At 39.9% G+C, this 13,970-nt stretch overlaps 1 protein-coding gene across 1 annotated transcript in view; it reads left to right on the top strand.

Annotated features, from left to right (window-relative positions):
* The window catches only part of LOC140200616 (protein diaphanous homolog 1-like), a 460,372-nt gene that overhangs the window by 131,917 nt on the left and 314,485 nt on the right, over nucleotides 1-13,970 (top strand). The window contains exons 6-9 of the mRNA XM_072264176.1: nucleotides 2,816-2,902; nucleotides 6,971-7,031; nucleotides 9,215-9,354; nucleotides 13,294-13,402. Coding sequence (XP_072120277.1) covers nucleotides 2,816-2,902; nucleotides 6,971-7,031; nucleotides 9,215-9,354; nucleotides 13,294-13,402 — 397 coding nt within the window. The remainder of the gene's footprint in view (nucleotides 1-2,815; nucleotides 2,903-6,970; nucleotides 7,032-9,214; nucleotides 9,355-13,293; nucleotides 13,403-13,970) is intronic.

Raw genomic sequence — 13,970 nt, 5'->3', positions numbered from 1 at the left:
CCCTTGGAGTACAGTTAAGTCAATCATCAAGAAATGGAAAACAATGGCACAGCTGTAAATCTGTCTAGAGCAGGCCGTCCTCATAAACTGAGTAGCTATGCAAGAAGGGGACTAGTGAGGGAGCCCACCAAGAGACCTATGACAACTCTGGAGGAGCTACAAGCCTCCTTGGCTGAGATGGGAGAGACCGCACATACAACAACTGTTGCCAGGATGCTTCACCAGTCGCAGCTTTACGGGAGAGTGGCAAAGAGAAAGCCACTGTTGGGGGGAAAAAAAAACTTACGTGAAACCTCAGCTAGAGTTTGTATGAAGGTTTGGGTCTGATGAAACCAAAATTGAGCTTTTTGGCCATTAGATTAAATGTTATGTGTCACTGCACATTATCAAAAACACACCATACCCACCGTGAAGCATGCTGGTAGCTGCATCATGCTGTGGGGATGCTTCACTGCCACAGGCCATGGAAGGTTTGCGAAGGTAGAGAGTAAAATGAATGCAGCAAAATACAGACATTCTAGAGGAAAACATGATGCAGTCTGCATGAGAACTGCGACTTGGGGAGAAGATTTGTTTTCCAGCAAGTCAATGACCCCAAGCATAAAGACAGGAATGGCTTAAAAACAAAACTAATTTCCAGGAGGGGCCAAGTCAGAGTCCAGACCTGAATTCAATTGAGATTTTGTGGCTTGACTTGAAAAGGGCTGTTCACTGACGATTCCCATGCAATCTGACAGAGCTCGAGCAGTTTTGTGAAGAAGAATGGGAAAAATTGCAGTGTTCAGATGTGCAAAGCTGATAGAGACCTATCTGCACAGAGTCAAGGCTGTAATTGCTGCCAAAGGTGAAACTAAATACTTGAAGGGGGTGAATACATATGCAATCAATTATTGTGTTTTATATTTGTAATTAATTTAGATCACTTTGTAGAGATCTGTTTTCACTTTGACATGAAAGAGTTTTCTGTTGATCAGTGTCAAAACAGCAAATTAAATCCACTCTGATTTAATGTTGTTAAACAATAAAACACAAACTTCCAAGGAGGTGTAAATACTTTTTATAGGCACTGTACATTGTGTGTACACACACACACACACACACACACATACATATATATATATATATATATATATATATATATTAAAATTAAGGCACATCTATTTAGCTGTTAAAATGTTGAAATGGTTCATTTCCCTTTCACTGTTAATATATAATTATGCATCCAGCATAGTTCAAGTAAATGTAGGACACCAATTTCTGTTTTAAAAAATCCATAAGTACATTTAGTATATCAGTGTTGTGTACTAAATAAATCTTATGTCATTCAGTGCTTTACCAATGGAAGTCAACACCTACACCAAAAGAAACTCCAGACGTCAGGTGTTTAGTACTAACCCCTTCTAAAAATAATTATAGTGAGTGGGTGGTAGTGTAACAGTTAACACATCACTTACAGTGCCAACAATCACTGATTGCAGTTCTGTTCCTGCCACTGCCTATGATGAGTTTGTTCATTCTCCCCATGACAGCATCGGCTTCTGCTGGGTGCTCCCATTTCTTTCCACATTCCAAAGACGTATGGTCAGGTTTAGTAACTTGTGGGCGTGTTCTGTTGGTGCCTGAAGTGTGGCAACTCTTGTGGGCTACATCAGCACAGGCCTCAATGATTTGATTTGATGCAAACAATTCATTTCACTGCATCCTTCAATGTACATGTGACAAATAAAGCTAGTCTTTAATCTTCAAATGTTATGCAAGCTGGATGGGCTATTCACAATTCATAGAGCTCAAATATTCAAATTTTGTTTCTTAAACTTAATAACACACTCACAAATCTGTTTGAAGTTCAGGATTGAAAACTTGTAAGAAGTGTTTGTGTAATTTTCATCGTGCAGTTGAAAGTAAGGCTAGAAAAGAAAAACAAGCAATGGATTTGTTCAGTGATAGCTATGTGTGAGTATCTATAAATGTTCGGGAGATGGCGAGAGCCATTTTATTAAAGTGGAAGGATTCTAATCCACCTATGGTCTTTTATTGGCTCTCCTCCATTATGTCCTGTTCAGGTTTAGAGAAAATAAGAAGTGGAAAATAAGAAGTCGCACACTTGCTTTAAATTTGAGCAAATCTGGCGACGTTTTATTCAATATTTTCATTTAATTTGATTTATTACTCTTTCAATTTTTTTTCGAAGTTTTAGATTTGATCAAAAAGTCTTTCTTTTTTTTTGGTCGTATCCTCAGAATGGACTGCCCAGTCCCTTTTTTTTTGTATAGTGTAGTGGGGGGGTTTTTTCTTCATTTAAAATTAAATTTTTTTTTCTTTCCTCTTCATGAACTGATAAGAGGAGAATTGCTGTTTTCTTTTTTTTATTATATTATATACTAGCTTAACACTATAATTTTGATGATGTCTATCTTAATCTAGGTTTGTATTGTTATTGATATATATATTTGACAGAATTCTCCTCTTGCTTGTATTTATGTTCCTCTTAAATCAACAAAAAGATTAATAAAGAATGTTCGGGAGATGGTAGCACAGTAACATGACACAATTACAGTGTTGGCAACTTGGGTTCATTCCTGTTGCTGTCTGTAAAGGAGTTAGTATGTTCTCCTATTGACCACATGGGTTTCTTCTGGGCACTCTGGTTTCCTCTCGCATTCCAAGGACGTACAGGTTTGTACCCTAATTGGTTTTATGGGCAGCGTGGGGTCACAGGGTTGGAAGGGCCTATTACTGTACTGTATCTAAATAAATAAATAAATAATGATTGTGTAAACCTGTTTCCCCCCCCCCCCCCCCCACTTTTAACCAGTTGGGTGCAGAGCTTTGGTGTAGAGGGACTAGCAGCACTATTGGAAATACTAAAAGGACAGCAAGATGAACAACTGGACACTTCAAGGTAAATAATTAACTTACTTTGGAATAATCTCCTGCACGACTATGTTTAATAGTGTCTTTATTATTTCACCTCCCACATATGAATATAATTTTAATTTGCCATTAGATTTCTCCACTGTCATTTTCAGTCAATTGGTTTTTCCAACTGGTTGGTTTAAAACATTCTTAATGCTGGGAACATTTAAAAATAATGCAAAAGATTTTAAAATACAGAACACAATTTTCTTCTCATGACGGTTCTTGACCTGAAGCTTTGACTGTTTATTCCCCTCCAATGATGCTTTCTGTCTTGCTGAGTTCCTTCAGCATTTTGTGTGTAGCTCTGTATTTCCAGCTTCTGCAGAGTCTCTTGTGTTGTAGAATTCCACTTTAATCTGACTTGCTACTTTGTTTAAAAAAAGTAAATAAAATGTCTGCCTTAATGGCTACTTGAGTCACCTGCAGTAGTTGGACACTAAGAATTTTCTTCAAATTAACATCTAAAGACATCAGAAAAGGGCAAGTTTGTGTCATAGTGACAAGTAGATATAGGGAAATTTCTTTGGGATCAGATTTAAGTATAATGAGCCTTTTTTTTTTGCAATGAGGTTGGAGTTTGAATTACACAGTGTTGTGAGACTACACCACAGTACACACACAGTTTTGGTCCCCTTAGCTAAGAAAGAATGTCGTAACATTAGAAGCAGTCCCAAAATGGTTTGCTGGGATAAGAAGATTATCCTATCAAAGGTGGTCAATATCTAACACTCTTTGGTAGTAGAGAAGGGTCAGCACTGCTATCTTGGGAGTTTAAAGAGAGCAAATATGCCCCAAAGCTGCTGGTACACCTTCATCAATGTGTAACTGAGAGCTTACTGACCTACTACATGACAGTATGGTACACTAGCTGCAACAAGGTTGACTAGAAAGTTCTTCAGTGAGTGATCAGGACTGCACAGAACATCATTGAGATGCAACTACCAAATGTGAAAACTATTGAATACTCACAATGTCTACTGCAGGCTGGCAAAATCATGATAGACTCATCCCATCCCAGTAATCACCTGTTAAATCTCCTACCATCCGGCAGGAGATAGAGAAACATTTCTGTGCACGGACATCCTGACCTGATTAAAAAGTAACCCCCACTCCCTATTTTCTGCAGGGAGTGCTCCCTTCCTGATTCCCTTGTCCATTCGACTCTCCCCACTAATCTCCCTCCAGGTGCTTATCCACACCAGCAACGTAAGTGCTACACCTGCCCATACACCACGTCCCTACATTCAGGGCCTCAATCAGTCCTTCCAGGTGATTGAATCTGGAAGGGTCTCCTCTGAATCTGCCTGGGTCGCTATTGTGCCCGGTGCTCCAAAATAGCCGCCTCTTCGTTGATGAGACCTGCCATAAATTGGGGGACTGCTTCGTCAAGCACTCCTGCACCATCCACCACAAGCGGGACTTCCCGGTGAGCAAACATTTTAATTCCGATTCCCATTCCCTTTCTGACATGTTAGTCTATGGCCTCCTCTTATGCCAAGTTGGGGCCATTCTCAGGGTGGAGGAGCAACACCTTATGATCTGTCTGTTACCTTCCACCCTGATGGCATGCCCATTACTTCCCCCTGGGTCCACTCCTCCTTCCCTTTTTCCTGTTGTCCACTCTCCCATCCCATCATATTCTTTCTTCTGCATCCCTTGTTCATAAGATGAAAGAGCAGAATTAGGTCATTTGGCCTATTGAGTCTGCTCTTCCATTTCATTATGGCTGATCCGATTTTCCTCTCAGTCCCATTCCCCTCCCTTCTCCCCATATCCTTTCATGCCCTGACCAATCAAGAATCTATCAGCATCTGTCTTAAGTATACCCAATGACTTGGCCTCCACAGCTGCCCATGGCACAGCATTCCAAAGATTCACCACTGGTAAAATAAATTCTTCCTCATCTCTGTTCTGAGGCTGTGCCCTCTAGTCTTAGACTCTCCCACTATAGGAAGCATCCTCTCCACATCCACTCTATCAAGACCTTTCACTCATTCTTCTGAATTCTGGTGAATACTGGCCCAGAGCCATCAAATTTTCTTCATATGACAAGCCATTCTATCCTGGAATCATCTTTGTGAATCTCCTTTGAACCCTCTCTAGTTTCAAAACATCCTTTCTAACCTTTACCACCCACCTGGTTGTACCTATCACCTTCCAACTAACTTCTTTCTCCTCCTTACACCTTCTAATTCTTTTCCATAGATGCTGTCTGATCTGTTGAGTTCCTCCAGCATTTTGTGTGCATTGCCTTGGATTTCTAGCATCTGCAGTTTTTTTTCATGTTTGTGATAGATTCTCTCCTCTTCCCCCCACCGGGCTGTCTTGCAACTGAGCAATGCCAATTTTAGAGTTTGTTTTAAATTCAGTTCTAACTTAGATGTCACTCCAAGTAACTGATGTTATTTTAAATTCAGTAATTGCGTTTTTAGTAATTGAATTGCTGGTATGCTGTTTTGTACTGAATGCAATCTCATTGTCTTTGTCAATGACAATAAAGCTCTAACATAAACATCCCTGGAAATTTAAAATGAGAGGCAATCTTCTTGAAATATGTGATACTAATGACCATAGTAGGGTAGATATCAAGATGTTTCCAGTAGCTGGAGAATCTTGAATGAGGGGATGTAGTTTGGAGATTGGCCATTTACAACCAAGATATGTAGGAATTCCTTCTTGCAGAGTCTGGTGGATCTCTGGAATTTTCTGTCCCAGAAAGTCATGCAATCTTAGCTCCAAGTATTTGAAATGGAAGTAGTATTTTGAAAGATTGAGGGATTTTGGTGCTAGGTAGTCTGCTTCTCGTCCACTTCTTTCTTGTGTGCTGGCTATTTACTGCTGGACTGACCACTGCCATTGCCAGATCCAAGCAGGCTCCGTACATAATAGTATCTTAAAAAATGGACAAGAGACTGCAGGTACTGGAATTTGGAGCAAAGAGAAAGCAAACTGCTGGAGGAACTCAGCAGATTGAGTAGCATCTGCCGGTGGTGGGAATTGTTGATTTGGGTCAACTCCTTGTAGTAGGACATATAGGGTGTTTGCCAAAGGTAATATTAAGTTGGATAAAGGTTTTTGGAGTCGAGGAAGTAAGCAAGTACAGCGGATTCCAGTTAATGGTGACACATTTTGAACCAATTAGCCAAAGTTTCATGGAAGTAGTTAATTGGTATTAGAAGACAAACTTCCATTTAACTGAGTAACAAATTGTGCATTTAAATGAAATGCAGAACAAATTAGAACACTACCAATACTACTACAGTACTATAAAACTATTAGTTTCTGATGGTTTTCAGTGGAGGAATTCTGGTGTACGCTGCTGTGTTTTTTTGATTGACTATAAATGAACAAAATTAGTGCAGACACCTAGTGCAAATAATGGACTTCCTTCATTGCCTTCCTGCATAAAGTACAAATAAAATAGAAAATTATCACAAATCGCTGCTTTTTGAATTGGCTTCCATTGGCCCAAAAGGATAACATAACACAAGTACACATAACTGACACTAGTTAAAACCTGTTCACTCCGTAGTGTCTAATGGCGACAGAAATGCACGCAACTGGCGCTAGTTAGGAACTCAAACGAGAAACTCTGCAAATGCTAGAAAACAAGTAATACTCACAAAATGTTGGAAGAACTCAGCAGGCAGGTCCAATCCTGATGAAGGGTCTCGGCCTGAAATCTCGACTGTTTCCTTTTTTCCATAGATGCTACTTGGCCTGCTGAGTTCGACCAGCATTTTGTGTGTGTTACTAGTTAGAAACTGTTAGGGAACAGTCCCCTGTCCCAGTTAGGTGGCATAATATCCCAAATAAAGGGAAACTAGTCTATTTTCTCGATTAGATTTTTTTCTTTGAGTTGTGCCAAATTAGCGGCTACTCTGATTAACCGTTTGCCCAATTAACCAGAATCCACTATACTAGTAAATTTGCTGAATGTAGCCTCTTTCATTTTTGTTAACTGGCCGAACTTGGTCACAATTTCAAACAAAAACTCTGCACGCAATGTCACGTTAATGATACATTACTTTTGCATTGTTTTTTATTTTAGTTTGAACTATAAAATTCAACATGAGATTATTCGGTGCCTAAAAGCCTTCATGAACAACAAGGTGAGTATTTCAATATTAATGTATATTGCATGGGAGTAAATAGTGTTGCAATGACTGAATCTGACTGTAGGTTTTTTAAGATATTGAAGTTCTTATTGTTCAGTTAGGTGTTTGCTGATCTGTGTTAGAGATTCCAAGCATGAAATGGTATTTGTATTGATTGTCATTAACTGCTTCTCCAGAGTACTGAGTACTTTCAACTAGATTTTAACTTCGGATTTTTTTTTCTGCAGAGATTCAGGATCAGGTTTAATATTCTCTGACATATGTCATGAAATTTGTTGTTTTGCAGCAGCAGTTCAGTGCAATACATAAAGCATGCTATAAATTACAATAAGAAATGTACATAAATTAATATATATGTACATTAATGATCTGGATGATGGGGTGGTATATTGGATTAGTAAGTATGCAGATGATACTAAGATAGGTGGCGTCGTGGATAATAAAGTAGGTTTTCAAAGCTTGCAGAGAGATTTAGGCCAGTTAGAAGAGTGGGCTGAAAGATGGCAGATGGAGTTTAATGCTGATAAGTGTGAGGTGCTACATTTTGGTAGGACTAATCGAAATAGGACATACGTGGTAAATGGTAGGGCATTGAGGAATGCAGTAGAACAGAGGGACCTAGAAATAATGGTGCATAGTTCCCTGAAGGTGGAATCTCATGTGGATAGGGTGGTGAAGAAAACCTTTCGTATGCTGGCCTTTATAAATTAGAGCATTGAGTACAGGAGTTGGGATGTAATGTTAAAATTGTACAAGGCATTGGTGAGGCCAAATTTGGAGTATTGTGTACAGTTCTGGTTACCGAATTATAGGAATGATGTCAACAAAATAGAGAGAGTACAAGGAAGATTTACTAGAATGCTACCTGGGTTTCAGCACCTAAGTTACAGAGAAAGGTTGAAAAAGTTAGGTCTTTATTCTTTGGAGTGTGGAAGGTTGAGGGGGGGACTTGACAGACATATTTAAAATTATGAGGGGGATAGATAGAGTTGACATAGGCTTTTTCCATTGAGAGTAGGGGAGATTCAAACAGCACATGAGTTGAGAGTTAAGGGGCAAAAGTTTAGGGGTAACACAAGGGGGAACTTCTTTACTCAGAGAGTGGTAGCTGTGTGGAACGTGCTTCCAGTAGAAGTGGTAGAGGCAGGTTCGATTTTGTCATTAAAAAAAAAAAAAATTGGATAGGTATCTGGACAGGAAAAGAACGGAGGGTTATGGGCTGAGTGCAGGTAGATGGGACTAGGTGAGAGTAAGCGTTCGGCACGGACTAGAAGGGATGAGATAGCCTGTTTCCGTGCTGTAATTGTTATATGGTTGTATGGTTAAAATAAATTAAATACATAGTGCAAAAAGAGAGCAAAAAATCTTGAGTTAGTTAATGGGCTGGTTTACTGACCATTCAGAAATCTGATGGAGGAGGGGAAAATTTGTTCCTTAAACATTGAATGCGTCTCTTCAGGCTAGTGTACCTCCTTTGATAGTATAGTCAGAAGGGGGCATGACCATCATGTTGCAGCTTTAGCTTAACTCATGTTAATCTTGGGCTTGAAGGGATTTACTAGAATGCTGTTTACATTTAAGGGTTAAACTTTAAGAAGACATGATTCGATCAAAGTTGTATTCCTTGGACTTTAGAAAGTTCAAGTGTGTTTGAAGTTTTCAGAATATTCAGGGCAGATGGAGAAAGACATCCGGCTAGTTAGGAAATCTGGGACCAAGGGTCATGGTCAAAGAAAGAACCAGATACTTCAGGAGCAAAGTGAAGAAATATTTCAAAAAATTTTGAATTCAGTTTCACTGAATCTGAGTTAATTGTTAATTTTAAATCTGAGATGGGCTATTTCATGAGCCAAGGGATAAAGGGAGCAGGTCACAAAATATTCATGATAGTGAATGGCAAGGCAAATTTGCAAGGTTAGATAACTAAAACTTACCCCAGTTTGAACGCTGGTATATTTTGAGGTCATTGCCATTTTGCTAACGAGCTTCAAAAGTCTGGTGTATGTTCCACTGCTGCAAGTTAGATCTTGAAAGGTTTTATTGTATGGCTAATGATTTTGGAGCAGACTCTTCATTTTAAAAAGTTTTATCTATTTCTGGTGATGATTTTGCTAATATATTTTCATTTCTGATCTTCATGGGAGTGAATATAATTTTCTCTAATCTTTTAATTGCAGCATGGGATAAAAATGATGTTGGAATCGGAGGATGGAGTTCTGTTGCTGGTGAAAGCTGTTGATCCTGGTGCTCCATCCATGATGATTGATGCCGTAAAGCTGCTGTCTGCTATATGCATCTTGCAGGACCCTGACAACATGTAAGCATACACCTTAAACGCAACAATAATTGCAGCTATTGTGTGCGATGTACAAAAATGATTCACTGATCCATGGACCATTGGATGTAATTCTGTGTCATTGTGTATCTCCTTTGAACTAACACCATCAGGTTGCTGAACTCGTGTGGATAACTTCACTCACCTCAACACCGAACTGATTCCTCAGCCTTTGGACTCACTTTCATGGACTCCTCAACTCGTGTTCTCAGTATTATTTATTTACCGTTTATTTTTACTTGCACAGTTTGTCGTCTTTTCTACATTGGTTGTTTGTGAGTCTTTGTAGTTTTTCATTGATTCTATTGTATTTACTTGTTCTATGAATGCCTGCAAGAAAATATCTCAAGTTGTCCATGAAGGTTCTCAATCATCTGGTCATTGTATATCAAGCAGTAGTGAATCAAGGCTACTGAACTTGCTGTGTTGTCTAGAAGAAGTTTCGCCACTCATCCAAGGGGCTTCTTCATTTATGATCCATAGTGGGTAGTTTTCTGGCTTATAAACTCTTTGTTTATAAGGGTCATTAAACATAAACTCTTGCAAGGTGGCAAGCCCCGATGGAGTACCTGGAATGCCATCCAACTGGTGGGTGTGCTCAAGGACATTTTGTTAATGCTGCTATAAAGAAGGCAAGAGAGTGGCCATCTTTCATTAGTACTTTGAGGAGATTTGGTTTGTCACCTAAGACACTCAAAAACCTCTACAGGTGTACCGTGGAGAGTGTTCTGACAGACTGCATTACTGTCTGGTATGGAGGGGCTACTGCACAGGATCAAAAGAAGCTACAGAAAGTTGTAAAATTAACTCCATCTTGGGTACTAGCTTCCGTAGTATCCGAGACATCTTCAAGAAGCGTTGCCTCAGAAAAGCAGCATCCATAAGGAACCCCATCACCCAGGACATGCCCTCCCTCTTCTCATTGTTATCGTCAGTAAGGAGGGATACAGAAGCCTGAAGGCACACACTCAGCAATTCAGGAACAGCTTCTCCTCCTCTGCCATCTGATTCCTAAATAGACATTGAACCCATAACACTACTTCACTTTCATTATTTCTGTTTTTGTACTATTTTTAACTTAACTATTTTTTATATATATATGTATGTGTGTTTGTGTGTATATGTATATATATCTTTAATTGATTTACTTTTTTTTATATATGTTATCATGTATTGCATTGCATTGCTGCCACTAAGTTAACAAGTTTCATAACATAAGCCGTTGATATTAAACCTGATTCTGACTGTGTAGCTAGGGTGCCTAAGACTTTTGCATAGTAGTATATTTGTCAATGTGTAGCGGACAGTGAGTTTGTAAATCTGGTGGGAGAAAAGGATTTTGGGAATGGCGAAGGTGGAACGTTGCAGGAGGGTTTTGGGATAGGTGGCAGAGACGTGTAAGGGGGTTTCGATTTTTATGTTACTGCTGAGGCTAATTAAAATGGCGTCTTTGTTATGTTAATCTGGGGAATGCGGCTTTGTTGTGTTAAACACTGAGAAAGTTTGCGCTAACAGTTTGTTTTTGCTTTAGAGTCTGATAGGAGAATGCTATTAACCAATTGGGATAGTTGTTATGGTTTTGGTGTATTTGAAGATACTGTATGCGCGGGGTTTTGGGGGAGAAGGCGGGAGAGCGAGACAGAGGATGGACGGGGTGCCGTGAGTCCGCTAACGGGGTCGGACCCCGAGCGGGACATTCGGTACGGAGACGGACTTGTCTGGAGCGTCTGGTCGACCACCGTTGTTGGTCCCAGGCGGCCGGTCGAGGTGGTCCGAGGGGGGGTCACACGGTGAAGAAGAAGGTCCTTGAGCTCCAACGGTTTTTGTGCACGAAGAGATTGGACTTTGATAAGTGTGGCACCTTTTATTTTCCTTTTATATTTTCTTCTCTTTTAATTATATAGTTCCAGTAATATCTATAAACTGTAAATCATTTAATTGCATCTGGTGTATTGTCTGTTATTTGGGCGGGGTGGGGTACATCACACAGCATCCACACAAACGAATTATCCAGTTTGGCGGGGCCAAGACTGTTTCCCTAGACGACAGCGAGCCGAGCGACCCTGAGGGTGGCCGGGGGGCTACTGATGGAATGCCAGGGGCCCAGCCCTGAGACACGAGGCAACATAATTTGATTCTAAACAATAGTTTTATTGATCATTACAGAATGCCCCTCTGCTGCTTTCTGCTTCTTCCCCTCTCCCTTCTCCTTTTCCTAACCATGATTCCTGTCTCCCTGCCCCCTTCCCACTCTCAGACCTCAATAGACCCATATCAGAATCAGGTTTATCATCACTCAGATATGTCATGAAATTTGTTGCTTGTGGCCACAGTACACTGTGGTACATAACATTACTACAATACTGTGAAAAGCGTTATGCACCTTAGCTATATATGTATACCTAAGGCTTTTGCACAGTACTGTATAAGGACTGCAGAAATGATAGGGCATATTAATTCATAGATTCAGGAGGCATGAATCTAAAATAATTCTTTTTAGATATCGCAGTGGTATGTAGTGAGACGTGCTGTATTTTTATGGAGATACACGAATACACCGTAATTTCAATGTTTTCCAGACATTTATGAAAATTGACCTCTTTTAGTGCTTCAAGACTTCCAGTATTGGGAGTGTTGGAGTTGGCTGCTATTGTCAGCTTGGGGAGTAGTCCCCACTTCATTTAGTCAGTTGGATCTTATTTCTGCGTAACATTTCATAGAGCAAAATCTTCTTCAGCAATCAAGCTTTACACTGGAGTCCCAGCCATCTTCCTTAAGTTTCATATATTGCAGTTTAAATCCTCAATTTTTTGCTTGCATTCATGGGCCACGTGACACTGTAGCAGTTAGTGCATTGTTTCACTGTGCCAGTGATCGCTGATTGAGGTTCAATTCCCTCTGCTGCCTGTAAGGAGTTTGTACAATCTCCCGTGACCACTTGGACTTCCTTCAGATACTTTAGTTTCCTCCCACATGCCAAAGAAATATGGGCTCGGGTCGGTGAGTTGTGAGTACTGTGTTGATGCCAGAATGATGACAGCACTTGCGAATTGCTCAGCAAAATCATCACTGACTTGAAATCCCTCGCCACCATTGACCACATTACACGGAACACTGTAACAGGAAAGTAGCATCATTCATCGAGAACCTCCACCATGCTCTCATCTCACTGCTGCCATCAGGAAGAAGGTACAGGAGCTTCAGGATCTGCACCACCAGGTTCAGGAACAGTTATTATCCCTCACCCATTAGGCTCCTAAACCAAAGGGGATAAATTCATTCAATTTCACTTGCCCCATCACTGAACTGTTCCTACGAACTATAGACCTGCTTTCATGGACTGTTCATCTCATGTTCTTGATATCTATTACTTATTATCTTTTTTATTACTGTTTCTTTTTTTTTCTATTTCCACAGTGTTTTTTTTTTGCACGTTAGTTATTTGTCCATTTCGTGGGTGCAGTTTTTTCATTGATTCTATTGTGTTTCTTGTATTTACTATGATTTGCCCAAAAGAAAATGAATCTCAGGGTTTTATATGAGGACATATTTATACTTAATAGTAAATTTATTTTGAAATTTGACTCGGTGCAGGTGATGCATTTCACTGTATGTTTTAATGTACATGTGACAAAGGTAACCTTTTAATAAAACATTACACAGAATCCTGATTTAAAAGGTTTTTTTTTTTTTTGAAGAATAACTGCTTATAAAGTCATTTGATTAGGGTGAATGTTAAAGAAACTGAGATTAAGAAGTTGTACCTAATGAATATTGGGAATTGGAAGTACAGCAGGGATTCCCAATCTCTTTTATGCCTTGAAGCCTTACCATTAACTGATGGACCGTGGATCCCAGGTTGGGAATCCCTGGACTGGAGACTCTTCAACACTGATGTTTGTCCACCCTGTTTGTTTCTAGGCACGAGAAGGTATTGGAGGCACTGACAGAGAGAGCAGAGCAGGATGACAGTGAACGGTTTAAAGCTCTGCTGGTTGGATTGAAGGCTGAACAAACTATACCGCTGAAGGCAAGTCTTGCAAAAAGACAAATTAGATAAATGAGAAACCTGTTTTAAATTGAGTGTTTCTTTTGGTGGAAGGTTGGTGTTACTTTTGTTTGTAGCAGAATATGGTAGAAATGGAGGTGATTTGAGACAGAAGATGTTTGATCTTTGTTATCTCCTGATGACATGATTCACTATGTGCCTTTGAGCCATTTTATCCCAATCCAAACAGGGGTGGCGTGGTAGTATAGTGGAATGGCATGCTTAGCGCTATTGCAGCACCAGTGATCTGGGTTCAATTTCACCACTCTCTGTAAGGAGTTTGTACTTTCACCCTGTGTCCGTGTGGCTATCCTCCGGGTGCCCCAGTTTCTTCCTACAGTCCAGAAATATATGGGTTAGTAGATAAATTGTTGACATGGATGTAATTAGAGAGCGCAGGTCCGTGGGACTGGAAGGGCCTGTTACCGTGCTTTATCACTAAGTGAAATTGGAAATAAAATTTGAGGGGAAAAATGATGAATTTGGATTGTGTGTATATTTTAATGGATTCTTTATACTCTGATTGGGTTGGACAGCATCATGTCAGCTA

The sequence above is a fragment of the Mobula birostris genome, chromosome 7 (genome assembly GCF_030028105.1).
Source record: "Mobula birostris isolate sMobBir1 chromosome 7, sMobBir1.hap1, whole genome shotgun sequence".
Lineage (NCBI taxonomy): Eukaryota > Metazoa > Chordata > Chondrichthyes > Myliobatiformes > Myliobatidae > Mobula > Mobula birostris.
The sequence above is the reverse complement of the archived record's forward strand: the minus strand, read 5'-3'. Positions and strand labels throughout refer to the sequence as shown.